At 36.4% G+C, this 26,953-nt stretch overlaps 1 protein-coding gene across 3 annotated transcripts in view; it reads left to right on the forward strand.

Moving 5' to 3' along the window:
• PSD3 (pleckstrin and Sec7 domain containing 3) overlaps positions 1-26,953 on the forward strand; it is a 565,935-nt gene that overhangs the window by 281,261 nt on the left and 257,721 nt on the right. For all 3 annotated transcript variants that reach the window (XM_027122996.1, XM_027122997.1, XM_027122998.1), the window contains one exon: positions 18,591-18,680. In XM_027122996.1, the coding sequence (XP_026978797.1) occupies positions 18,591-18,680 (90 nt within the window). The remainder of the gene's footprint in view (positions 1-18,590; positions 18,681-26,953) is intronic.

The following is a 26,953-nucleotide window of genomic DNA, read 5'->3' on the forward strand; positions in this document are numbered from 1 at the left end:
ATTAAACAGTAGCATGATACATATATATTTTTAAGCACACATGAAACATTTTCTAGGATCATGTTATGCACAGAACAAGTCTCAACAAATTGAAGATGATAAAAATTATATCAGGTATCTTTTTAGACCACAAAAGTATGAAACTAGATATCCATTAATAGGAGGAAAGCTGGAAAATTCACAAACACATGGAAATTAAACAACATACTTCTGAACAACCAATGGATCAAAGAAGAAATTGAAAAGGAATGAAAAAGTATCTTGAGGCAAACAAAAATGGAAACACAACATACCAAAGTGTATGGGATAGAGCAAAAGCAGTTCTAAGAACAAACTATAGCTATAAGAAAATAGGAATATCTCAAACAATCTAACATTACACCTCAAGGAACTAGAAGAAGAACAAAGTAAGCCAAAGTTAGCAGAAGGAAATAATAAAGAGTAGAGCTAAGATAAGAGCAGAAATAAATGAAGTGAAAAATAGGAAAACAATAGAAAAGATTAATAATACTAAGAGTTGGCTTTTTGAAACAAAATTCACAAACCTTTAGCTAGACTAACCAAGACAAAAAGAGGACTCAAATAAATAAAATTATAAACAAAAGAGAAGACATTACAACAGATAACACAGAAATACAAAGGATCATAAGAGACTACTGTGAACAATTATATGCCAATAAATTGGGCAACCTAGAAGAGAAATAAATTCTTAGAAACATATAACCTATCAAGACTGAATCAAAAATAAATAGAAAACCTGAACAGACCAATAATGTGTAAGGAGATTGAATCAACATCAAAAACCTCTCAACACAGAGAGGCCTAGTACCAGATGGTTTCACTGGTGAATTCAAATATTTAAAGAATAATTAATGCCAGTCCTTCTCAAACTCTTCCAAAAAATTCAAGAGGAGGAGGGACTCCTTCCAAACTCATTTTACAAGGCCAGCATTACCTTGGTACCCAAACCAGATAAAGACACTACAAGAAAATCACAAGACACTGATGAATATAAATGCAAAAATTCTCAACAAAATACTAGCAGACTGAATTCAGCAGTACATTATAAGGATCATACACCATGATCAAGTGCCTCATCCCTATGAGGCAAAAGTGTTTCAGCATACACAAATCAATAATCATTAATAGACTGAAAGGTTAAAAATCATACAGATCATCTCAATAGATACAGAAAAAGCATTTGACAAAATTCATTATCCTTTCATGACAAAAATTCTCAATAAATTGGGTATAGAAAAGTACCTCAACATAATAAAGCCCATACATGACAAGCCCACAGCTAACATCATACTCAGTGGTGAAATGTTGAAAGCTTTTCCTCTAAGGTCAGGAACAAAACAAGGGTTTCCATACTCCCCACTCCTATTCAGCTCAGTAATGGAAATCCTAGCCAGAGCAGTCAAGCAAAGAAAAGAAATAAAAAGCATCCAAATTGGAAAGGAAGAAGTAAAATTATTTCTTTTCTTAAATGATATAATCTTAAAGATAGAAAACCCTAAAGACTTCACACACAGAAAAAAAAACTGTTAGAATACAATATACAAAAATCAGTGTGTGTTTCTATACACTAAGGATGAATTCTCTGAAAAAGAAATAAAACAATCCCGGTCACAGTGGCATCAAAAACAATAAAATACTTATGCATAAATTTAGCCAAAGAGATGAAAGATCTATATACTTAAAACTAAAAGACATTGAAGAAAGAAATTGAAGACACAAATGAGTGGAAAGATGTCCCATGTTCATGGTTGGAAGAATTAATATTGTTAAAATATCCATACTACGCACAGCCATGTATAGATTCAGTGCAGTCCCCATCAAAATTTTAATGGCATTTATTTTTTTTTACAGAAATAGAACAAACAACCCTAAAATTTGTATGGAACCTCAAAAGACCCCAAATGGCCAACACAGGCTTGAGAAAGAACAACAAAGCCATATGCATCACACCTCCCAGATTTCAAATTATACTGCAAAGCTGTACTACTCAGAACAGTATGGTACTGGCATAAAAACAGACACATAGACCAATTGTACAGAATTAAGATCCCAGAAATGAATCCACACATCTATATAATCAATTAATATTTGAAAAGGTAGCTAAGAATGCTCAGTGGTGTAAAGATAGTCTCTTCATTGAATGGTGTTGGGAAAACTGGATAACCACATGCTAAAGAATGAAACTGGACCCTTATATCACTCACAAAATTAGCTTGAAATGGATTTAAAGACTTGAACGTAAGACCTGAAGCTATAACACTCTTAGAAGAAAACATAGGCAGTAAGCTCTTTGACATTGGTCTTGGCAGTGGTTTTTTGACTCTGACACCAAAAGCAAAAGCAATAAAAACAAAAATTAATAAATGGGACAACATCAAACTTAAAACCTTTTGCACCGCAAAGGAAATCATCAACAAAAAGAATAGGCAACTTACGGAATGCGAGAAAGTATTTGTAAATTGTTTGTCTGCTAAGTGGTTAATGATCAAAATACATAAAGAGCTCATACAACTCACTAACAATAATCTGATTAAATGGGCAAAGAAACTGAATTTTTCCAAGGAAGATATACACATGGCCAACAGGTACATGAAAAGATGCTCATCGTTATTAATCATCAGGGAAGCACAAATCAAAACCTCAGTGAGTTATTACCTCACAATGAGCTTTCTCTTCACACCTGTTAGAATGGCTGTTCTCAGAAAGACAGCAGTTAACAAGTGCTGACAAGGATATGGAGAAAAGGGAGCCCTTGTGTACTTCTGGTGGGAATGTAACTTGATACAAGCCATATATGGAAAACAGTATGGAGGTTTCTCATAATTAAAATAGAACTACCATATAATCCAGCAGTCCCAGTTCTCAGTATATAGTCAAAGGAAATGAAATCACCATCTCTAAAAGATACCCATGCTCCTCTGTTCACTGCAGCGTTATTTACAATACCAAGGCATGAAAACAACTTAAGTGTCCATCTACGGATGAATGGGTAAAGAAAATGTGAGATAGATAGGCAGGTAGGTAAGTAGATAGATACGCACACAATGAAATATTATTCAGCCATAAAATAGAAGGAAATCCTACTGTTTGTGACAACGTGGATGAACCTTGAGGGCATTATTCTAGTGAAATAAGAGAAAGACAAATATTGTATGATCTCATTTATATGTGGAATCTAAAAAGAAAATGCACACATATAGAAACAGAGCAAATTGGTGGTTGCCAAGATCAGGTATGTGTGGGGGAAATGGGTGAAGCTTGTCAAAGGGTACAAACTTTCATTTATAAGATGGATTAGTTCTCAGGATCTAATAATGCACAGCATGATGACTACAGTTAACAGCACCGTATTTGGAAGTTGTCAAGATCTTCAACGTTGTCACCACACACACAAACATGTAAATATATGGAGAGCTGTATGTGTTAATCTTACTGTGGCAGTCATTTTGCTATATGTACATATGCTATATGTACATATGTTAAATCATTATGTTGGACACCTTAAACTTATAGAATGTTATATGTCAATTATATCAATAAAGCTGGGAGAAAAGAAAGAAAATGCACTCATAGAAACAGAGAGTAGATAGGTGATTGCCAGGGGCTGCAGGGTGGAGGAAATAGGTAAAGGTGGTCAAAGCTTACAAACCTCCAGTTATAAGATGAATGTGTTCTGGAGATGGTGCAGTATGGTGACTACAGTTAACGATACTGTATTGTGTACTTGTAAGTTGCTAAGAGAGTAGATTTTAAAAGTTCTCATCACACACACACACCAAAGGTAACTATGTGAGGTGATAGATGTGTTAACTAACCTTACTGTGATCAATTTGCTATACATGTGTAGAAAAACATCACTTTGAACACCTTAAACTCACACAATGTTACATGTCGGCTATATCTTAGTAAATCTGGTGGTGGGGGGGGGAAGAATTAAAGGGAGAAATAGACAATTTAACAACAATAGTTTGAGACTTCAGTACCCCACTTACAAATATCTTTAGAATAACTAGGCAGAAATCAACAAAGCACACTCTGTAGCACACTCCGCTCAGCAGCAGCAAAATATGTATTCGTTTCAAGTACACATGGGATATTTTCCAAGATAGAACAAAAACTAAGTCTCAGTAAGTTGAAAAGGAGTGAAAATATACAGAGTATGTTCACTGAGTACAATGGAACGGAATTATGTCATTAACAGTGAAATTTGTAGAAAATGAACAATACTGAATAACGATACTGAATACTGAATAACTATGGGCCAAAGATGAAATTCACAAGGGAAATTAAACAATACTCTGAGACAAATGAAAATTAAATGCAGCATAAAACGTATGAGATGCAGCTCAAGCATTGCTAAGTGGCATATTTGTTGCTGTAATTGCTTATATTTAAAAAGAAGAATGATCTCAAAGCAATAAAGTAGCCTTCCAGTATAAGAAACAAAAAGAAAGCAAACTAAACCCAAAGAAATCAGAAGGAAGGAAATAATTTCGAGAAGAAGCAAAGAGAGAATAGAAAAACAATAAACATTTTAATGAAACTAGAAGTTTTTTCTTTGAAAGGTCAACAACATTGACAAATGTCTAGCTAGCCTGACCATGGGGAAAAAAAAAGATTTAAATTACTAAAGTCAGTAATGAAAGAGGGTGTCAGCAATTGTATGTTAACAAATTAGATTACCCAGGTGAAATGGACAGATTTCTAGAATGATAAATATTGTTGAAACTGAATCAAGAAGAAATAGAAAATCAAAGTATTTTTCAAAGTATTCTATGAGGACTGTATTACCCTGATACCAAAGCCAGTCAAAACTATCACAAGAAAACTAATATCCCTTATGAATAGCCCTTGTGAACATAGACACGAAATCTTTAAAGAAATAAAAAGGAAACCTAATCTAGCAATATATAAAAAGGACTATACATTATAACCATTTGAGATTTATTACGGGCATACAAGATTGGTTCAACATATGAAAATCAATCTAATCACCTTATTAATGGAATAAAAGAGAAAAGCCACATGATTATCTCAGTAAACACATAAGAAGCATTGCCAAAATCCAACACCATTTCATAACTAAAAAGAAAACATCTAATAAGCCAGGAATAAAAAGGAATTTCTTTAATTCCTGAAAATGAGCTCTATGAAAAACTCATAGCTAACATCATACTTTATGGGAAAGATGGAAAGCTGTCTCCAGATCAGAAACAAGACAAGAATGTCTGCATTTGCCACTTCTTTGTAACGTATTGAAGATTTTATCCAGGGTAATTAGTCAAGGAAAAAAATAAAACATAAGAACATAAGAAAGAAATAGATCAAATTTTCTCTGTTTGCAGAAGACCTGATCTTTTATATAGAAAATCCTAAGGAATCTACAAAAAAAGAAAAAAAAAATCCAAAAATGATTAGAATCTAAAAAACACATTCAGCAAGGCTGTAGAATAAAAGTTGAATATACAAAGATCATTTGTATTGCTGATACTAGCAATGAACAATATGAAAATGAAATTCATTTCATTTACAATATCAGTCAGAAATACTAAGATACTTAAGAATAAACTTAATATAAGATCAATACATTGACATTGAAAACTATATAACATTGTTGAAAGAAGCCAAATAAGTGGAAAGTAATTTCATGGTCATGGATTGGAAGGCTTAATGTTAAAGTGCCATACTCTCCAAAGTGATCTTCAGGTTGAACACAGCCATTGTCAAAATCCCAGCTGGCTTTTCTTCCCCCTCCAGAAATTTGATAAGCTAATACTGAAATTCAATTACAACTCCTATCAAAATCCCAATGACATTTTTTGCAGAAATAGAAAAATTCATCCTAAAATTCATATGGAATCTCAAGGGACTGTGAATAGCCTAAACAGATTTGAAAAACAACAAAATTGGAGGACTCACACTTCCTGATTTCAAAACATATTACAAGTCTACAATAATCTAAAGAGTGTGATGTTGGCATAAAGACAGAAAATAGACAAATGGAATAGAATACAAAGCCCCCAGATAAACTCTTGCATATATGCTTTAACAGTCTTCAGCAAGGGTGCCAAGACTACTCAATGGGGAAAGGTTAGTCTCTTCAACAAATGGTGCTGGGAATAAAGGATATCCACAAGCAAAAAAATGAAGTTGCACCCTTATACCATATAAAACATTAACTCAAAAGAGATTAAAGACCTAAATACAAGACCTAAAATTACAAAACTCCTAGAAGAAAACATAGAGAAAAAGCTTCATGACATTGGACTTGGCAATGATTTCTTGGATCTGACACTCAATGCACAGGTAGCAAAATTTAAAATAGACAAATGGGGTTACATCAAACTTGCAAGCTTTTGTACACCAAAGTACACAATCAACAAAGTGAAATGACAACCTACAGAATGGGATAAAATATTTGCAAGTCATATATCTGATGAGGAATTAATATCCAGAATATGTAATGAACTCCTGCAACTCTACAACAACAACAAAAAATCAAATAACCCAATTAAAAAGAGGGCAAAGGCTTTGAATTAGACATTTACCTGAAGATACTATACATATAACCAAGAAGCATATGAAAAGATGCTCAACTTTCACTAATCATCAGAGAAATGCCAGTCAAAACTACCTCACACCCATTAGGATGGCTACTATAAAAAAAAAAAAGGTGGCAAGTATGTGGAGAAATTGGAACCCTTATACACTGTTGGTGGGATTGTAACATGGTGCAACCCTATGGAAAATAATATGGCGGTTCCTTAAAAAATTAGAAATACCACATGATGCCTCTATCCTATTTCTGGTTATATATCCAAACGATCTGAAAACAGGATCTCAAGGAGATGTTTGCACACCCATGTGCATAGCAGCACTTACAATAGTGCAGAAGTGGAACCCCCAAATGTCTACCAGTGGATGAATTGTTGAACAAAAATGTATACGTACAGTGAAATATTCAGCCTTAAAAAAGGAAGAACTTATGATGTATGCTACAACATGGATAAACTTTGAGAACACTATGATTTCACTTTCATGAGTTACCTAAATATTCAGATTCATTAGAACAGAAAGTAGAATGATGGTTACCAGAAGCCTGGGGGAGAGAGAAAAGGTGAGTTATTTTTTAAATTTTTTAATTTTTTGTGGTACGCGGGCCTCTCACTGTCGTAGCCTCTCCCGTTGCGGAGCACAGGCTCCGGACGCGCAGGCTCAGCGGCCATGGCTCACGGGCCCAGCTGCTCCACGGCATGTGGGATCTTCCCGGACCGGGGCATGAACCCGTGTCCCCTGCATTGGCAGGCGGACTCTCAATCACTGCGCCACCAGGGAAGCTTGGTGAGTTGTTTTTTAAATGAGTATAGAGTTTAAGATTTGCCAGATGAAGGAGTTCTGGAAATCTGTTTCACAGCAGTGTGAATATACATAACCCTACTGAACTCTGCATGTAAAAATCATTAAGGTGCTTAATTGTTCATGTGGTTTTCTTAACCATATCAAAAAGAATGCAGAGGTGTAAATAACTTACTACAAATGTACAAGAATCAAGAGAGTATTATACTGGCATCAAACCAAACATCTAGATCAGTGCAATAGAATTATGAGTTCAGAAGTAAACCCTTATATTTACAGTCTTCTAATTTTTGACAAGGATGCCAAGGCCATTCAGTGGAGAAAGAATACATATGGTGCTGGGACAACCGTATAGCACATGCAAAAGAATGAGGTTGGATTTGTCTTTCCTACCTTGTACAAAAATTAACGCAAGGGCTTCCCTGGTGGCGCAGTGGTTGAGAGTCCACCTGCCAATGCAGGGGACACGGGTTCGTGCCCCAGTCTGGGAAGATCCCACATGCCATGGAGCGGCTGGGCTCCATGTTGTATTTGACATTTGACACCAAAAGCACAAGCAACAAAAGAAAAAATAGATAAATTGAATATCATCTAGTTAAAAATTTTCTCTGCTTCAAAGAACACCATCAAGTGAAAAGACAACTCTCATAATAAGAGACAGTATTTGTGAAGTGTGTATATGATAATGAGCTTGTATCCAGAATATACAAAGGACACTTACAACTCAACAATAAAACACAAGTAATAAGAAAAGGGCAAAGGATATAAATATGCATTTCTCCAAAGAATATATACAAATGGCCAATAAGTGCATGAATGGATGCTGAACATCATTAGTCATTAGGGAAATGCAAATCAGAACCAGAAGATACCAGTTCACACCCACTAGGTTGCCTAAGATAAAAAGAGCAGGTAAGTGTTAGTAAGGATGTAGAGAAATTGAAACTCTCATACACTTCTAGTGGGACTGTAAACTGGTGCCATCAGTTTCTCAAATGATTAAACATAGAGTTACCATATGACCCAGCAATCCCACTCCTGAGTTATACACATAGAGGAATGAAAACATGTCCACACAAAAACTTGTGCACAAATATTTTTAGCTACATTATAATAACCAAAATTTGGAAACAGTCCAAGTATCTACCAACTTCTGAATGGATAAACAAAATTTAGTATATTTATACAATGGAATATTATTTGGCAATTTAAAAAGTTAAATACTGATTAATGCTACAGTATGGGTGAACCTTGAAAACGTTATGCTAAATGAAAGAAGCCAGTCATGAAAGACCACATTTTGTATGATTCCATTTATGTGAAATGTTCTGCATAGGCAACTCCATAGGGTTTAGTAAATAAAAAGTTTGTCAGTGGTTGCCAGGAGATGGGTAGTGGTGATGGGAAGAGAGATTTGGGGAGTGACTACTAATGGATATGAGGCAGCTTTTTGGGGTGAAGAACATGTTCTGAATTTAGGTAGTGGTGATGGTCATACAACTTTATCAGTATACGAAGAATTATTAAATTATATAGCTCAAAAGGGTGAATGTTATATGAATTATATTTTAATAAAGCTGGTATTTTTTTAAAAGTTATAGTAAGTTGACACTCCATCATATTAAAAAAACCCTCTTTTTTGCTCCTTGCCCACTTTTCCATAGTTTTATTTTTATGTTTTTATATTTCAGTCTTTTATTGATATTGTTTTATTTGATACTTATTTTAACAAAAATTATGTAAGTTGAAATGAAAGTTTCAATTTCTTATGACTAAAAGACTTCAGGTGTTTAAATATAAATCATTCTAAAAGAAATTTTTATCATTATTAGCAATGCAAAATTGATTAAAAGCAGATAATGTTACAAGTATTTGAATTCACCAAATTATATATTTAAAAACACTTTTGTTCTTAACTGATGATTAAATTACGTCCTCTTTTAATTTTTTTAAAAGCAAAGAACTGGAATCACCTGACGTGGAAAATAATTTTTTACCTGGTCATTATTCATTCATTTTCTTAAATCCTTGAAACATATCCCAAAAAAGCATTGCAAGTCATATCAAAATGACTATTGATTATACTTGTTACATTTTACCTTGGGGCACGTTGTTTGATCTGATATACTAGATAAGGATTGGGAAAATTGAGACATTGCTTTTTCAAGACATTTTCTTTTTCAATATAATGTTATTTTCTATTGTGTTGTCTATTTCAGTATAGTGTATTTTCCATTAAAGTTCCTTTCTGTGCTTTAAATTTTCATCAAAACTTAGGACTGCAGATGCAATTTATTCAAATTATAGGAATTATCTACCAAATACATTTAATTGGCAAAGCTAGTTATCATTGTTAAAACATTCATCCGGTCTTTCATGTAAGTGTGACTATATGCCCTCTTTGCTGATGGAAGAGGCGAAGTTTTTAACAAAAGTTATTTAGCACGTTCACTATAATTAATTAGCTAGCACATGTTGGACAGATTGTTCCATGTTGTAAGGCAGAAGGGCAGTTGTGAAAGGAGAAGTGGGAAGTGATTACTTTTTTTTTTTTTAACATCTTTTTTGGAGTTTAATTGCTTTACAATGGTGTATTAGTTTCTGCTTTATAACAAAGATACCCCATATCTCCTCCCCTTTGCGTCTCCCTCCCACCTTCCCTATCCCACCCCTCTAGGTGCTCGCAAAGCACCAAGCTGATCGCCCTGTGCTATGCGGCTGCTTCCCACTAGCTATCTATTTTACATTTGGTAGTGTATATATGTCCATGCCACTCTCTCGCTTCGTCCCAGCTTACCCTTCCCCCTCCCCATGTCCTCAAGTCCATTCTCTACATCTGCATTTTTATTCCTGTCCTGCCCCTAGGTTCTAGAGAACCTTTTTTTGTTTTTGTATTTTAGATTCCATATATATTTGTTAGCATATGGCATTTGTTTTTCTCTTTCTGACTTACTTCACTCTGTATGACAGACTCTAAGTTCATCCACCTCACTACAAATAACTCAATTTCATTTCTTTTTATGGCTGAGTAGTATTCCATTGTATATATGTGCCACATTTTCTTTATCCATTCATCTGTCGATGGACACTTACATTGCTTCCATATCCTGGCTATTGTAAATAGTGCTGCAATGAACATTATGGTACATGCCTTTTTTGAATTATGGTTTTCTCAGGGTATATGCCCAGTAGTGGGATTGCTGGGTCATATGGTAGTTCTATTTTTAGTTTTTAAAGGAACCTCCATAATGTTCTCCACAGTGGTTGTATCAGTTTACATTCCCACCAACAGTGCAAGAGGGTTACCTTTTCTCCACACCATCTCCAGCATTTATTGTTTCTAGATATTTTGATGATGGCCATTCTAACTGGTATAAGGTGATACCTCATCATAGTTTTGATTTGCATTTTTCTAATGATTAGTGATGTTGAGCATCCTTTCATGTGTTTGTTGGCAATCTGTATGTCTTCTTTGGAGAAATGTCTATTTAGGTCTTCTGCCCATTTTTGGATTGGGTTGTTTGTTTTTCTGGTATTGAGCTGCATGAGCTGCTTGTAAACTTTGGAGAGTAATCCTTTGTCAGTTGCTTCATTTGCAAAAATTTTCTCCCATTCTGAGGGTTGTCTTTTTGTCTTGTTTATGTTTTCATTTGCTGTACAAAAGCTTTGACTTTCATTAGGTCCCATTTGTTTATTTTTGTTTTTATTTCCATTTCCCTAGGAGGTGGGTCAAAAAGGATCTTGCTGTGATTTATGTCATAGAGGCTTCTGCCTATGTTTTCCTCTAAGAGTTTTATAGCTTCTGGCCTTACATTTAGCTCCTAATCCACTTCGAGTTTATTTCTGTGTATGGTGTTAGGGAGTATTCTAATTTCATTCTTTTACATGTAACTGTCCATTTTCCCAGCAGCACTTATTGAAGAGGCTGTCTTTTCTCTATTGTATATTCTTGCCTCCTTTATCAAAAATAAGGTGAGCATATGTGCGTGGGATTATCTCTGGGCTTTCTATCCTGTTCCATTGATCTATGTCTCTGTTTTTGTGCCAGTACTATACTGTGTTGATTACTGTAGCTTTGTAGTGTGGTCTGAAGTCTGGGAGCCTGATTCCTCCAGCTCTGTTTGTCTTTCTCAAGATTGCTTTGGCTATTCAGGGTCTTTTGTGTTTTCATATAAACTGTGAAAGTTTTTGTTCTTGTTCTGTAAAAAATGCCATTGGTAGTTTGATAGGGATTGCATTGAATCTGTAGATTGCTTTGGGTAGTATAGTCATTTTCACAATGTTGATTCTTCCAATCCAAGAACATGGTATATCTCTCCATCTGTTTGTATCATCTTTAATTTCTTTCATCAGTATCTTATAGTTTTGTGCATACAGGTCTTTTGGCTTTTTATGTAGGTTTATTTCTAGGTATTCTATACTCTTTGTTGCAGTGGTAAATGGGAGTGTTCCTTAATTTTTCATTCAGATTTTTCATTGTTAGTGTATTAGAATGCAAGGCATTTCTGTGCATTAATTTTGTATCCTGCTACTTTACCAAATTCTTTGATTAGCTCTAGTAGTTTTCTGGTGGCATCTTTAGGATTCTCTATGTATAGTGTTATGTCATCTGCAAACAATGACAGCTTTGTTTCCTCTTTTCAGATTTGGATTCCTTTTAATTCTTTTTCTTCTCTGATTGCTATGGCTAAAATTTCCAAAACTATATTGAATAATAGTGGTGAGAGTGGCCAGCCTTGTCTTGTTCCTGATCTTAGAGGAAATGATTTCAGTTTTTCACTATTGAGAACGATGTTGGCTGTGGGCTTGTCATATATGGCCTTTATTATGTTGAGATAACTTCCCTCTATGCCTACTTTCTGGAGAGTTTTTATCATAAATGGGTGTTGAATTTTGTTGAAAGCTTTTTCTGCATCTTTTGAGATGATCATATGGTTTTTATTCTTCAATTTGTTAATATGGTTTATCACATTGATTGATTTGCGTATACTGAAGAATCCTTGCATTCCTGGAATAAACTCCACTTGATCATGTTGTACGATCTTTTTAATGTGCAGTTGGATTCTGTTTGCTAGTATTTTGTTGAGAATTTTTGCATCTATGTTCATCAGTGATACTGACCTTTAGTTTTCTTTCTTTGTGACATCTTTGTCTAGTTTTGGTATCAGGGTGATGGTGGCCCCATAGGATAAGTTTGGGAGTGTTCCTCCCTCTGCTATATTTTGAAAGAGTTTGAGAAGGATAGGTGTTAGCTCTCCTCTAAATGTTTGATAGAATTTGCCTGTGAAGCCATCTGGTCCTGGGCTTTTGTTTTTTGGAAGATTTTTAATCACAGTCTCAATTTCAGTGCTTGTGATTGGTCTGTTCACATTTTCTATTTCTTCCTGGTTCAGTTCCGGAAGGTTGTGCCCTTCTAAGAATTTGTCCATTTCTTCCAGGTTATCTATTTTACTGGCATATAGTTGCTTGTAATCTCTCATGATCCTTTGTATTTCTACAGTGTCAGTTGTTACTTCTCCTTTTTATGTCTAATTCTACTGATTTGAGTCTTCTCCCTTCTTTTCTTGATGAGTCTGGCTAATGGTTTATCAATTTTGTTTATCTTCTCAAAGAACCAGCTTTTTGTTTCATTGTTCTTTGCTATTGTTTCCTTCATTTCTTTTTCATTTATTTCTGATCTGACCTTTATGAGTTCTTTCCTTCTGCTAACGTTGGGGTTTTTTTTTCTCTAATTGCTTTAGATGTTAAGGTTAGGTTGTTCATTTGAGATGATTGTTGTTTCCTGAGGTAGGATTGTATTGCTATAAACTTCCCTCTTAGAACTGCTTTTGCTGTATTCCATAGTTTTTGGGTCATCGTGTTTTCATTGTCATTTGTTTCTAGATATTTTTTGATTTCCTCTTTGATTTCTTCTGTGCTCTCTTGGTTATTTAGTAGTGTATTGTTTAGCCTCCATGTGTTTGTATTTTTTACAGATTTTTTCCTGTAATTAATATCTAGTCACATAGCATTCAATCGGAAAAGATACTTGATAAGATTTGAATTTTCTTAAATTTACCAAGACTTGATTTGTGACCCAAGTTATGATCTATCCTGGAGAATGTTCCATGAACACTTGAAAAGAAAGTGTATTCTGTTGTTTTTGGATGGAATGTCCTATAAATATCAATTAAGTCCATCTTGTTTAATCTATCATTTAAAACTTGTGTTTCCTTATTTATTTTCATTTTGGATGACCTGTCCATTGGTGAAAGTGGAGTGTTAAAGTCCCCTACTATGGTTGTGTTACTGTCAATTTCAATAAGGTGCTCCTGTGTTGGGTGCATAAATATTTACAATTGTTATATCTTCTTGGATTGATCCCTTGATCATTATGTAGTGTCCTTTTTTGTGTCCTGTAATAGTCTTTTTTTTAAAGTCTATTTTGTCTGATATGGGAATTGGTACTCCAACTTTCTTTTGATTTCCATTTGCATGGAATATCTTTTTCCATCCCCTCACTTTCAGTCTGTATGTTTCCTTAGGTCTGAAGTGGGTCTCTTGTAGACAGCATATATATGGGTCTTGTTTTTATATCCATTCCGCCAGTCTATGTCTTTTGGTTGGAGAATTTAATCCATTTACATTTAAGGGAGTTATCAGTGTGTATGTTCCTATTACCATTTTCTTAATTTGGGGGGGGGGGTTGTTATTGTAGGTTTTTTCATTCTCTTGTGTTTCCTGCCTAGAGAAGTCCCTATAGCATTTGTTGTAAAGCTGGTTTGGTTGTGCTGAATTCTCTTAGCTTTTGCTTGTCTGTAAATGTTTTAATTTCTCTGTCGAATCTTGCTGGGTAGAGTAATCTTGGTTGTACATTTTCCCCTTTCATTGCTTTAAATATGTCCTGCCACTCCCTTCTGGCTTGCAGAGTTTATGCTGAAAGATCAGCTGTTAACCTTATGGGGATTCCCTTGTATGTTATTTGTTATTTTTCCCTTGCTACTTTTAATATTTTTTCTTCGTATTTAATTTTTGATAGTTTGATTAATATCTGTCTTGGGTTGTTTCTCCTTAGATTTATCCTGTATGGGACTCTCTGTACTTCCTGGACTTGATTGAGTATTTCCTTTTCCATATTAGGGAAGTTTTCAACTATAATCTCTCCCAGTATTTTCTCAGTCCCTTTCTTTTTGTCTTCTTTTTCTGGGACCCCTATAATTCGAATGTTGGTGCATTTAATATTGTCCCAGAGGTCTCTGAGCCTGTACTCAATTCTTTTCATTCTTTTTTCTTTATTATGCTCTGTGGTAGTTATTTCCACTATTTTATCTTCCAGGTCACTTATCCATTTTTCTACCTCAGTTATTCTGCTATTGATTCCTTCTAGAGAATTTTTAATTTCATTTATTGTGTTGTTCATCATTGTTTGTTTGCTGTTTAGTTCTTCTAGGTCCTTGTTAAACTTTTCTTGTATTTCCTCCATTGTATTTCCAAGATTTTGGATCATCTTTACTATCATTATTCTGAATTCTTTTTCAGGTAGACTGCCTGTTTTCTCTTCATTTGTTTGGTCTAGTGGGTTTTTAACCTTGCTCTATCATCTGCTGTGTGTTTCTCTTCCTATTTTGCTTACCTTACTGCGTTTGGCGTCTCCTTTTCGCAGGCTACAGGTTCATAGTTCCCGTTGTTTTTGGTGTCTGCTCCCAGTGGCTAAGGTTGGTTCAGTGGGTTGTGTAGCCTTCCTGGTGGAGGGCACTGGTGCCTGTTTTCTGGTGGATGAGGTTGGATCTTGTCCTTCTGGTAGGCAGGACTGCATCCAGCGGTGTGTTTTGGGGTGTCTGTGACCTTACTATGATTTTAGGCAGCCTCTCTGCTAATGGGTGGGGTTGTGTTCCATCTTGTTAGTTTTTTGGCAAAGGGTGTCCAGCACTGTAGCTTGTTGGTCGTTGAGTGCAGCTGGGTCTTAGCGAAGTCAGCTCTCCCACTTCAGAGGCACAGGCCTGACACGTGCCTGGAGCACCAAGACCCTGTCAGCTGCACGGCTCAGAAGAAGAGAGAGAGAGAGAGAGAGAGAGAGAGAGAGAGAGAGAGAGAGAGAAGGAAAGAAGGAAAGAAGGAAAGAAGGAAGGAAGGAAGGAAGGAAAGAAGGAAGGAAGGAAGGAAGGAAAAAAATAGTTATTAAAATTAAAAAATTATTAAAAAATTAAAAATAATAAAAAAGAAAGAGCAACCAAACCAAAAAACAAATCCACCAATGATAACAAGCTCTAAAAGCTATACTAAGAAAAACAAAAAAAAGCATAATAAAAAAAACTGACCGACAGATCCATAGGACAAATGGTAAAAGCAATGTTATATAGACAAAAATCACACAAAAAAGCATACACATACACACTCAGAAAAAGAGAAAAAGGAAAAAAAATATATCTATATATATAAAAAAGCAAGAGAGTAACTAAATGAATAAACAAATGTACCAATGATAATAAAGTCTAAATACTAAACAAAGGTAAACAAACCAGAAACAAATTAGATGTAGAAAGCAAACCCCAAGTCTACAGTTGCTCCCAAAGTCCACCCCCCTTAATTTGGGATGATTCGTTGTTTATTCAGGTATTCCACAGATGCAGGGTATATCAAGTTGACTGTGGAGATTGAATCCTCTGCTCCTGAGGCTGCTGGGAGAGATTTCCCTTCCTCTTCTTTGTTCGCACAGCTCCTGGGGTTCAGCTTTGGATTTAGCCCTGCCTCTTTGTGTAGGTTGCCTGAGGGCATCTCTTATTTGCTTAGACAGGGCAGGGTTAAAGGAGCAGCTGATTTGGGGGCTCTGACTCACTTAGGCCAGCGGGAGGGAGAGGTATGGAATGTGGGGTGAGCCTGTGGCGGCAGAGGCCAGCGTGACGTTGCACCAGCCTCAGGCACGCTGTGTGTTCTCCTGGGGAAGTTGTCCCTGCATCACGGGATCATGGCAGTGGCGGGCTGTACAGGCTCCCAGGAGGAGAGGTGTGGATAGTGACTTGTGCTTGCGTACAGGCTTCTTGGTGGCTGCAGCAGCAGCCTTAGCGTTTCTTGCCTGTCTCTAGTGTCCGCGCTGATAGCCACGGCTCATGCCCATCTCTGGAGTTCGTTTAGGGGGTGCTCTGAATCCCCTTTCCTCGCGCACCCCAAAACAATGATCTCTTGCCTCTTAGGCAGATCCAGAATTTTTCCTGGACTCCCTCCCCACTAGCTGTGGTGCAGTAGCCCCCTTCAGGCTGTGTTCACGCAGCCAGCCCCAGTCCTCTCCCTGGGGTCTGACTCTGAAGCCTGAGCCTCAGCTCCCAGCCCCCATCTGTCCTGGCTGGTGGGTGAGCAGAGAAGCCTCTAGCGCTGGTGAGTGCCGGTCGGCACCGATCCTCTGTGCGGGAATCTCTCCGCTTTGCCCTCTGCACCCCTGTGGCTGCGCTCTCCTCCGTGGCTCTGAAGCTTCCCCCTCCCCACCCAACCCCTGTCTCCACCTGCGAAGGGGCTTCCTAGTGTGTGGAAACATTTCCTCCTTCACAGCTTCCTCCCAGAGGGGCAGGTCCCATCCCTATTCTTTTGTCTCTGTTTTTTCTTTTTTCTTTTGCCCTTCCCAGGTACGTGGTAATTTTCTTGCCTTTTGGGAAGTCTGAGGTCTTCTTCCAGCATTCAGTAGGCGTTCTGTAGGAGTTGTTCCACACGTAGATGTATTTCTGATGTATTTGTGGGGAAGAAGGTGATCTCCATGTCTTAACTCCTCCACCATCTTGAAGGACTCTCTGGGAAGCGATTACTTTTAAGACACACAGGTGAATCTGTTCTCAGGCAGATTTGTATTTTTTAAGTTCTGTATAAATACTCCCTTAAAACTATCTATGGTTTTGCATTCCTTTTAAAGTCTTTGTCTCCAGAAATATTCTCCACCAACTTGAAGAGTACTGTTCTACCCTATTCTTATTCTTTTATGCATAAAATAGGCTTGCAGAGCATGCCTTTTATTCATACGTGTATTGTGTGCAGGGATGTTACTATGTTGGTGAACTTTGTGTTCAAGTGAACTTGACCACCCCACTTGACCACATTTACCAGAAACTCCCTGCCTGTGCACTTGTGTTCTATCAATACATCCCTCTCCTGCACGCATGATGGGTTTCTGTTGGTGCCCATATTCAACCTCAGAATACTTTACAACTGGCAACTTATACTAGTTGATTGGAGCTGACATTGGAGGCAATTCTCTGTCCTAGCAATTTTATTAGTTTTCTCAGTCAGCACACTTGTATCTTTTCTCTTTTTACAGTTCAGATTTTTAAATTTTTGTTTATTAATGAGGTTTTCTTTGGTTAAACTTATTATCCTTAAGTCAGATTGGAAATGTGTTTGTAGACAGTCCTCCATGGGTCTCTTGCTTTTCTTATATTTTGTGAACTGAAGTTTGGTTGCCTTTGATCTGGTTTGTTTTTTCAGTGTAATTCCTATAGTGAGCAGTATTGGAAGACTTAGTGATTCCCAGAGCAATGGTTAGATTTGCATATGACCTTGGAAGATAAGAGCTGGTTTCTCACTTTAGAGCAAAGGGATAGGTATGGTTACTGCCCCACTGCAGGGATTCATGTTCCCAAATCTCAGGGTTTCTGCTGTGTGTGCAGGTGTCAGCTGGCCCCACTTAAGTTGCTCTGTGAAAATTGGGACTCAGGGAACTGGAGCAAGAAAACACTGGGATTCTGTCCACTTCTGTTGTGATAAATTCCTGTGGTCCTGCTTCTGACTGCATTCAGCAGGTTGTGATAGACTAACTTGTTAGCTTGAAGTAGTAGGCTAAAATCTCAGGTCCTTCATTGTTCTTGGCAATAGGTAGGAAATACAAATAAAGAAGCAAATAAATAGCTATCAGAGTTCAGTTCAGAAATGTCATTTTATTCATGTTTTTCCTTTAAAAACTACATTATATATTATTTTTATAAAAGTAGCATAGATTTTTCAGATTTTATCTTAGGCTAAAATAAAGCTTTAACGTAATTTTGCTATTCATATTTAATGACAGTTTTAAAAGCATAATAAGCCATCTGTTTTTTCATATGCATATAAACTTGTATGTATATATATGCATATATTGGGGTGTGTGTGTTTGGTTTTGAAAAACCAAATCAGTCTTGCTTTGCTTTATCACATTTTCAAGAAATAATCTTAATTCCACATATGCCATCATGATGTATTATTTGCCTCTATTCCAGAATATTGGAAAGAAGATGACCTGCCAAGAGTTCATTGCAAACCTCCAAGGGGTAGATGAGGGTGGTGATTTCTCCAAGGATCTACTGAAAGTAAGCATTGAAATACTGGTATTTATTTATTTATTTATTCATATATTGAAGTATAGGTGATTTACAATATTATATTAGTTTCAGGTATACAACATAATGATTCAATATTTTTATAGATTATACTTCATTTAAAGTTATTATAAAATATTGACTATATTTCCTTTGCTGTACCATATATTCTTATAACATTTTTTTTATGCTTAGTAGTTTGTACCTCTTAATCCCCTACCCTTAAATACTGGTTTTTAAAATATGCTTATATTTTCTACTTACCTTTTAATCTAAAATAGACTAAGATCACTTAAGTATTTTGTTTTTTTCTTTTAGTTTTATTGGTGATGTTTCTGTTGGGCATTGTCCTTGATGCGTCAGACTGCAGAGTACCCTTTGATTAATAATTCCTAAAAGTCCACATTGTAATTGATAATACTGAGATAATAAGTAGATTTGGAATAATTGCTGATACAAATAGTGGGCATTTTTTGATTTACTTGACTGTCAGAACTTGAGAAAGATCACAAAGGTATATTCCTTATGGAAACAAAAAGCATTTGCAGACACTAAAGGAAGGAGTTCTGACTCTTCAGTTCCTAGTCAGAAATCCACTCAGGTCATCTCTGGAAAGAGATTAAATTAAATCTGAGTAATTGTAGATTTCCTGAATTATTTGCACTCAGCTTTATTATTGGTAACAATTAGCATCGTTTTCCCTCTAGTCAGATTGTTTTCTAGGAGACAGAAACATCAACTTTGGAATTCATAGCATCCTGCAGCAGTATAAATGAGATGTGCATTTGATCAAGTGATTGATAATGGATGTGAATATTTTAGAAGTTCAGGATAAGATGTGTGTGTTGAGAATGTGATTTTTACAGATTTCTGTTTGATTCTAACTTTCTTTTTAAAAACTTTATACACATGTATATTTCTTTTGGATTCAGTTATTTTGACTGAATTTGCTAAGAAGGGCAGCACATTTGAATCATGGTATAATATGGAAATGTACCAGCTGAAGGATAAGTCCTTTATTATGTTTTTTTGTGACTTTTAAACTACATAATATGTAGAATCAAGTTCTGCCAGATTTGGAAAGACATATATACTTTGAAAAATGAAAGAAGGTGTAAAAATGGCATTATGAGATTCCAAGTCTTACTGGCTTTAATTGCAGCTCATTAAAAAATTATATTATGAAAAAAGCAGGAAGAAATGTATCTTCAGCTTACTATATAAGGAAGGTATTTTTTAAGCCTTTTCTTTATAGAATAAATGCTGCCGTTTCTGAAGCTACAATTCCAAATGGGAATGGGAAGTAAAAGGTGTTGGATTGAGACTTAATAAATATGTTCTGTGCATCCATGGAAGTTATACAGTAGACACATGTTAACAGGTCTTTTTTCAGTCTAGTGGTACTAGCATGGAAAATAACAGTCTTTCTAGGAGAGGATTTGTGAGGCTTTTATCAAGTTATGTCAGCAATGAAAATTGACAGGTATAATTTTTACAATGAAGCTCTTAGACTTTAGTGGTAGGCTTATGGTAACGTTTGTGACTGTGGGTACATAGTGGGCAGATTTAGAGCATGTTTGATGGAGCTTTCTGAACCAAATGTAGTTAATGTACAGTGCAGTGGCTACCATTCTCCTTGGGGTAAACATGTTCTTTGATTTAGTGAGCGAAGAATTTGCTGGCTGATTTGTCACAGTTGTACAGTTTGAGATCATGTTTACAAATCTCAGGGAAAAATATGTGTTATACTGTTCTTTATTTACTGTGTGGGAAGATGACAGTGAAGTGACACTGAAAATGACAGTGGCATTTAGCATGGAAATTGTCAAGTAAAATATTGATTCCTTTTTATAACAAACCCCAGCCACTCACCCATCCAAGAGGAGAGTTTTCCATTTCAGTAGGAATCTGGATTTTATTGCAGTTTCTTCAAACCGTTGGTTTCATTTCACTCTTCTGTGTGGCCAGCCCTCTTCCCTGCTCCTTCTCCCTTTCCCTCCCTTTCTGCCTCCCTCTTTCTTCCTCTCTGTTTCTCTTTACTTCTGTCTTTTCCTTTCTCCTTTGTTTTCTCTTTCTCTCTTTCATATCTTTCTTTCTCTCCTCCCCTCCCACCAGAACTCTCTCTCTCTCTCTCTTTCAATAGCTAACTCTTCATTCCTTGTTGAGATAAATTATTGGGTGGAATATTAATTGGCATTTAGGGGGACAATATTATACACATGCCACACAGACAGATACATACGTACAGATAAACACAAACATGTTTGGTATCATCTTACAGGTTCTGACTAACCCCTTTCTGTCTTCTGCCACCCCCTCCCCAACTTAAAAAGTTACAGGCATGTCCTACATGCAGTTTAATTTATGACGTAAGATATTTAAAGTTACATGGATCAAACCAATAAATGGTTATTGCTACATATTGACCTTATTACTTTTAGATTTCTTTTGATCAAAAGTAGCATTTGGATTTATGTCTGTTGTTCAGATTTCTTTGGACCGGAAGTAACATTTCAACTTACATCTGTTCAGTGTGGTTGCGTAGTCAGGAATATTTATTGAAGGTCCACTGTGTGTTCAGGTGTGGACTTGGAGAACGTGTCAGAACCAAATGGGCCCCTGTCCTCAGAGATCATAAACTACTGAAAACGATGGAGGGTCCTTTCTCCCTTAACATGGACAGTTATTCCATATTAAAATAAAAATATAAACTGAATTCTGCTGTTGTCAATGGAAATGGTTACAGAAAAATAGACCTTAACGTACTTAAAGGTATGCACAATGAGGAACTTGTTTCAAGCCTTCAAATTCAGAGACTTGAGTTAATATTTTGCTTTAAATTTGCCTTAAGGTACATGAAAAGGATAGATAATGGTATATTGAGCCCTTTTTACAATTTACAATTCCACTGCTGTTTCCCTTTTCACTCAAATGACCTAAAACAGATACATGAGTATATGAGTGCTTTGTGCAAATAAGAGTTCTCCCCCGACAGGTTGCTTAGAGCATAAGTTATAGATATCTATGGCATAAAATGGAAAAAGTTGGGTACCAAAAGACAGCCAGTGATAGAATATTATTTAGGTTCTTTAAACTTGAAACTGGCTGGGAGGATGTGATGTTTGAGATGGGTCTTCATTTGAAAAATAGGTACAGTTTTAGTAGGAGACTTATTTTGATTTTTATTTAGGTTAATATTCCACTTCATCTCCCCCCCCCCCGTTTCCTCTCCATAGACATTAATGTTCTTTCTTTCTTTCTCATAAGCACCCCTGACTATTTCCTCACCAAATCAAGACCAAACTATGCCAAACCATCTGGCGTGTTTTATGGCTCCACAGGGCCTCCCCATCCCAATGCTTGGATGTGGTTTGCCTTCAGGCATCATTGGGGATGAGGTGGAAAAAGTTCTGATAGATTTAATAGGACATCCCTAAAACTCTAATAAAAATCTTCAGGACATAAATAGAAGAGGATGAGAATGTGAAATGTGGGCCAGCTCTGGGTTGGAGGCTGAACTTCCTGAGAGACATGAAAGCTTGAGGATTATGACTATGGTCTTGGGAACTGTACGACTGGATTCCAGTCCCAGCTCCTCTCTCTGATTAGCCTAGTGATTGTGAGCAAATTCACTTAAACTTTGTCTCTTGATTTCCTCATCTATGAAACGGGTGGTTTTATTAGCACCCACCTCATCTAGTTGTTTTAATAATTGAATGAGTTAATAATATATAAACTCTTTAGAGACCTAGCATGTGTTAGGTATTATAAGTTTTTATTTTTAATATTACTTTATTCTTTACCTATCTCAAAGTGGACTGGACAAGGACTCCACCCCTTCCTGTGAGTATTTGGACCCAAGGTGTTTTACATGTCCTAGGGTTGAGTGGGATTAGCGTCAGTAGACAAGACCTCTGTCCCCCATCCCTTTTCAGCCTAAACACACACATCATCTTGGTCTTTAACAGGAAGCATTTGTGACCTTGACCTTGAGCATTGCCTCCTTTTGTGGTAAGATTTTTAATCCTCGTCATTTATGGCTTCCTTTCTTTCTAAAGACTTGTTGGTTCCAAAGAATGGCCATTGAAATCCTTCACGGGAGGCATTATTCAGTGAAGTCTGTCTTGACATTCTGTAGGCACCTGACAATGAACCTTGGTTAACCCTATGTTTTCTGCCTTTTTACCTTGTTAGCAACAGTGCCTTTCTCTTGCACCTTATCCCTCTTGGAACATTTTTATACCTTAGGTTTGGTTTGGGTATTGGATGCTGCAACAGCGGAGAGACTAAGGAGAGTTTGGAATTAAACTGGTCCTGAGATCATGAAGAACCTTTGAGGAAGCAAATAAGTTCTGGTCCTCTTAAAGATCCCAAGAAAATCCTGGGATATTAATGGGGATGTGAATTATTTGAAGTGACTTCAAATCCCTGGGGAAGAAGTGTTGCTGTATGTCTCCCTGCTCTGTGCGTTCTCCAAATAGAGGGCCCTTGGTTAGAAGGCTCATCGGTTTAACGGTCTTGCCCGTCAGTTTTTATAGATTCTTGACTGTGTTATCCTGAGGATCTCTTCCACCCAGTCTCATCAGGGGCAGATTCTAAGAACTAGTGAGAGTGTTGACATGTAATCATATGCATGTTTCTGAAGCGCTTTGTAGAATAATCTTTAAAAATTTTCTTGATCATCCTCTATCTCATGCTCCAAGTGTAGCACCTTGCTTCTTTGCCTTTCTGTTTCCCAAGTTTTTTTCTTCTGAGTTTCCTATTAACCTCTATTCTTGATTTTAACAGAAAAGCTACATTTGAATCTTTAGTCCAGTTTGCTTTTCATTTCTAACTTTGGTTAGAAATGGTACATTACATGTTGGAAGAGACTTCAGAACTTTGGGGGTGACTACCAGTTATTTACATGTCTAGAGGGGAAGTAGCCATTTCATAATATATTTACATGAAAGAAGAGAAGAAACAATAGGAAATAAGAGAAAAGGAGCCAGTGAAAAGTGGCATAGGAGCACACTGGGTGAAAAGTCAGTCAGTTATTGGCTGCACAATAATATCATTTTGAAGAGCTCCAGACTGAATATTTTTGGCAATGAAACATGAAACCCATGTTTTCTATCCGAGCTTCCTTATTGCCCCCTACCATTTGATACTCAGACAATGGTCTCCTTAATATTTTTGTCCTGGTCATGGTTAGGTTTATATTTTTTTTTCCTTGAGCAGCAGTTGAATTCAGTAGGTGCCAACAAGAATTAGAAGAAAAATAAGGCAAATAATCGAATTTAGGAGTTTTTACATCATCTTAATTATAGAGAGGACAAACAAGAAAACGCCCAAGTCTTTCAAAATGATTTTAATATAACTAAAAAACAAAACTGAATACATTTTGCAGAGTATTTTAAAACATACCTTCTCCTAAATCAGCTTAAATACACAGGTAGCTTTAAGAATAAAGCAAGGTAAATAATCTTGCTTGGGTAAGTCAATGACATGTCCCCCTTTCAGGCTATTGCTTATGATTATATGTTTGACTTCAGAGTATTTTTCAGAAATTTAATTTTTTTTTTAGAAATTGTTTGCTTCCATCTTTCTTACTTGGGAATTTATTAACTCTGAAATTAGTTGCAGTCTCTTAAGGGAGACCAAAAGTTTTTTCACTCTCTTAGGTTTGTAGTTAATGGTGAAGTGTGTGTGTTGGGGGTTTAGGGGGTGTGGGGTAAGGGGGAGTAGTAATTAAATTGAAATAGTGTAAATCAGTGTGCCTGGCTTAGTGGAATTCACATGATTCATTCCACTAGTGGAATAATAATAGTGAATTAAATTGTTACATATTCCAATTCAAGAACATGGTATATTTTTCCATCTGTTTGTGTCATCTTCAGTTTCTTTCATTAGTGTCTTAGAGTCTTCGGAGGCAAAGGAGTCTTTGCCTCCTTAGGAAGGTTTATTCCTAGGTATTTTATTCTTTTTGATGCAATGGTAAATGGGATTATTTCCTTAATTTCTCTTTCTGATCTTTTGCTGTTAGTGTATAGAAATGCAACAGGTTTCTGTATATTGATTTTGTATCCTGCAACTTTACCAAATTCATTGATGAGCTCTAGTAGTTTTCTGGTGGCATCTTTAGGATTTTCTATGTATAGTATCATGTCATCTGCAGACAGTGACAGTTTTCTTCCTTTACAATTTGGATTCCTTTTATTTCTTTTTCTTGTCTGATTGCTGTGGCTAGGACTGTGTTGAATAAAAGTGGCAAGAGTGGGCATCTTTGTCTTTTTCCTGATCTTAGAGGAAATGCTTTCAGCTTTTCACCTTTGAGTATGATGTTAGCTGTGGGTTTGTCATATATGGCATGGCCTTTAGTATGTTGAGGTTTGTTCCCTCTATGCCCATTTTCTGGAGAGTTTTTATCATAAATGGATGTTGAATTTCATCAGAAGCTTTTTCTGCATCTATTGTGATGATCATATGGTTTTTATTCTTCAGTTTGTTAATGTGGTGTATCACATTGATTGATTTGTGAATAATTGAAAAATCCTTGCATCCCTGGGATAAGTCCCACTTGATCATGGTATGTGATCTTTTTAATATATTATTGGATCTGGTTTGCTAGTATTTTGTTGAGGATTTTTGCACCTATGTTCATCAGTGATATTGGCCTGTAATTTTCTTTTTTAATCAATATTGTTAAAATGGCCATGCTACCTGAGGCAATCTACGGATTCAGTGCAATCCCTGTCAAAATAATAATAGCATTTTTTTTCACAGAACTAGAAGAAATAATTTTAAAATTTATATGGAAACACGAAAGACCCTGCATAGCCAAAACAATCTTGAGAAAGAAGAAGAGAACTGGGGGAATCACATTCCCTGACTTCAGACTATACAACAAAGCTACAGTAATCGAAACAGTATGGTACTGGTGCAAAAACAGATACATAGATCAGTGGAACAGATTAGAGAGCCCAGAAATAAACCCACACACCTATGGTCAATTAATCTATGACAAAGGAGGAAAGATTATACAGTGGAGAAAAGACAGTCTCTTCAATAAGTGGTGCTGGGAAAACTGTATAGCTACATGCAAAAGAATGAAAGTAGAACATTCTCTAACACCATATACAAAAATAAACTCAAAATGGATTAAAGACCTCAATGTAAGACTGGATACTATAAAACTCCTAGAGGAAAACCTAGGCAGAACACTCTTTGACATAAATTGTAACAATATGTTTTTGGATCTGTCTCCTAAAGTAAAGGAAATAAAAGCAAAAATAAACAAATGGGACCTTTAAACTTTAAAACTTTTTCATAGCAAGGGAAACCATTGAGAAAACAAAAAGGCAGTATACTGAATGGGAGAAAATATTTCCAAATGATATTATCAATAAGGGGTTAATACCCAACACATATAAACAGTTCATACAACTCAACATCAAAAAAACTAACAATTTGATTAAAAAAGGGTGGAAGACCTGAATAGACATTTTTCCAAAGAGGACATGCAGATGGCCAGTAGGCACATGAAAAGATGCTCGATATCACTAATCATCAGGGAAATGCAAATCAAACTACAATGAGATAACACCTCACACCTGTCAGAATGGCTGTCATCAAAAAGAACACAAATAACAAACGTTGGCAAGTGTGTGGAGAAAAGGGAACCCTTTGTACACTGTTAGTTGAAATGTAAATTGGTGTAGCCACTGTGGAAAACAGTAGAGAGGTTTCTCAAAAAACTAAAATTAGAACTACCATATGACCCAGCACATCCACTCCTTAGCACATATTTAAAAAAAAACAAAAACACTAATTTGAAAAGATACATGTACCTCACCATTCATAGCAGCATTATTTACAATGGCCAAGTTATGGAAGCACCTTAAGTGTCCACCAGCAGATGAATGGATAAAGAATACGATGGAATACTACTGAGCCATAAAAAAGAATGAAATTTTGCCGTTTGCAGCAACATGAACAGACTTGGAGAGCGTTACGTTAAAGTGAATAAAGTCAGACAGAGAAAGACAAATCCAAACACTGTATGCTGTATCTAAAAAAGACAACAAAGTAGTGAAAAAAGAAGCAGATTCGGGCTTCCCTGGTGGCACAGTGGTTGAGAGTCCGCCTGCCGATGCATGGGACACGGGTTCGTGCCCCGGTCCGGGAAAATCTCACATGCCGCGGAGCGGCTGGGCCCGTGAGCCATGGCCGCTGAGTCTGCGCGTCCGGAGCCTGTGCTCTGCAACGGGAGAGGCCACAACAGT

This window comes from Aethalodelphis obliquidens, unplaced genomic scaffold, assembly GCF_003676395.1.
Source record: "Aethalodelphis obliquidens isolate GAN/ISIS:26980383/991018 unplaced genomic scaffold, ASM367639v1 scaffold25, whole genome shotgun sequence".
NCBI classification, from domain to species: domain Eukaryota; kingdom Metazoa; phylum Chordata; class Mammalia; order Artiodactyla; family Delphinidae; genus Aethalodelphis; species Aethalodelphis obliquidens.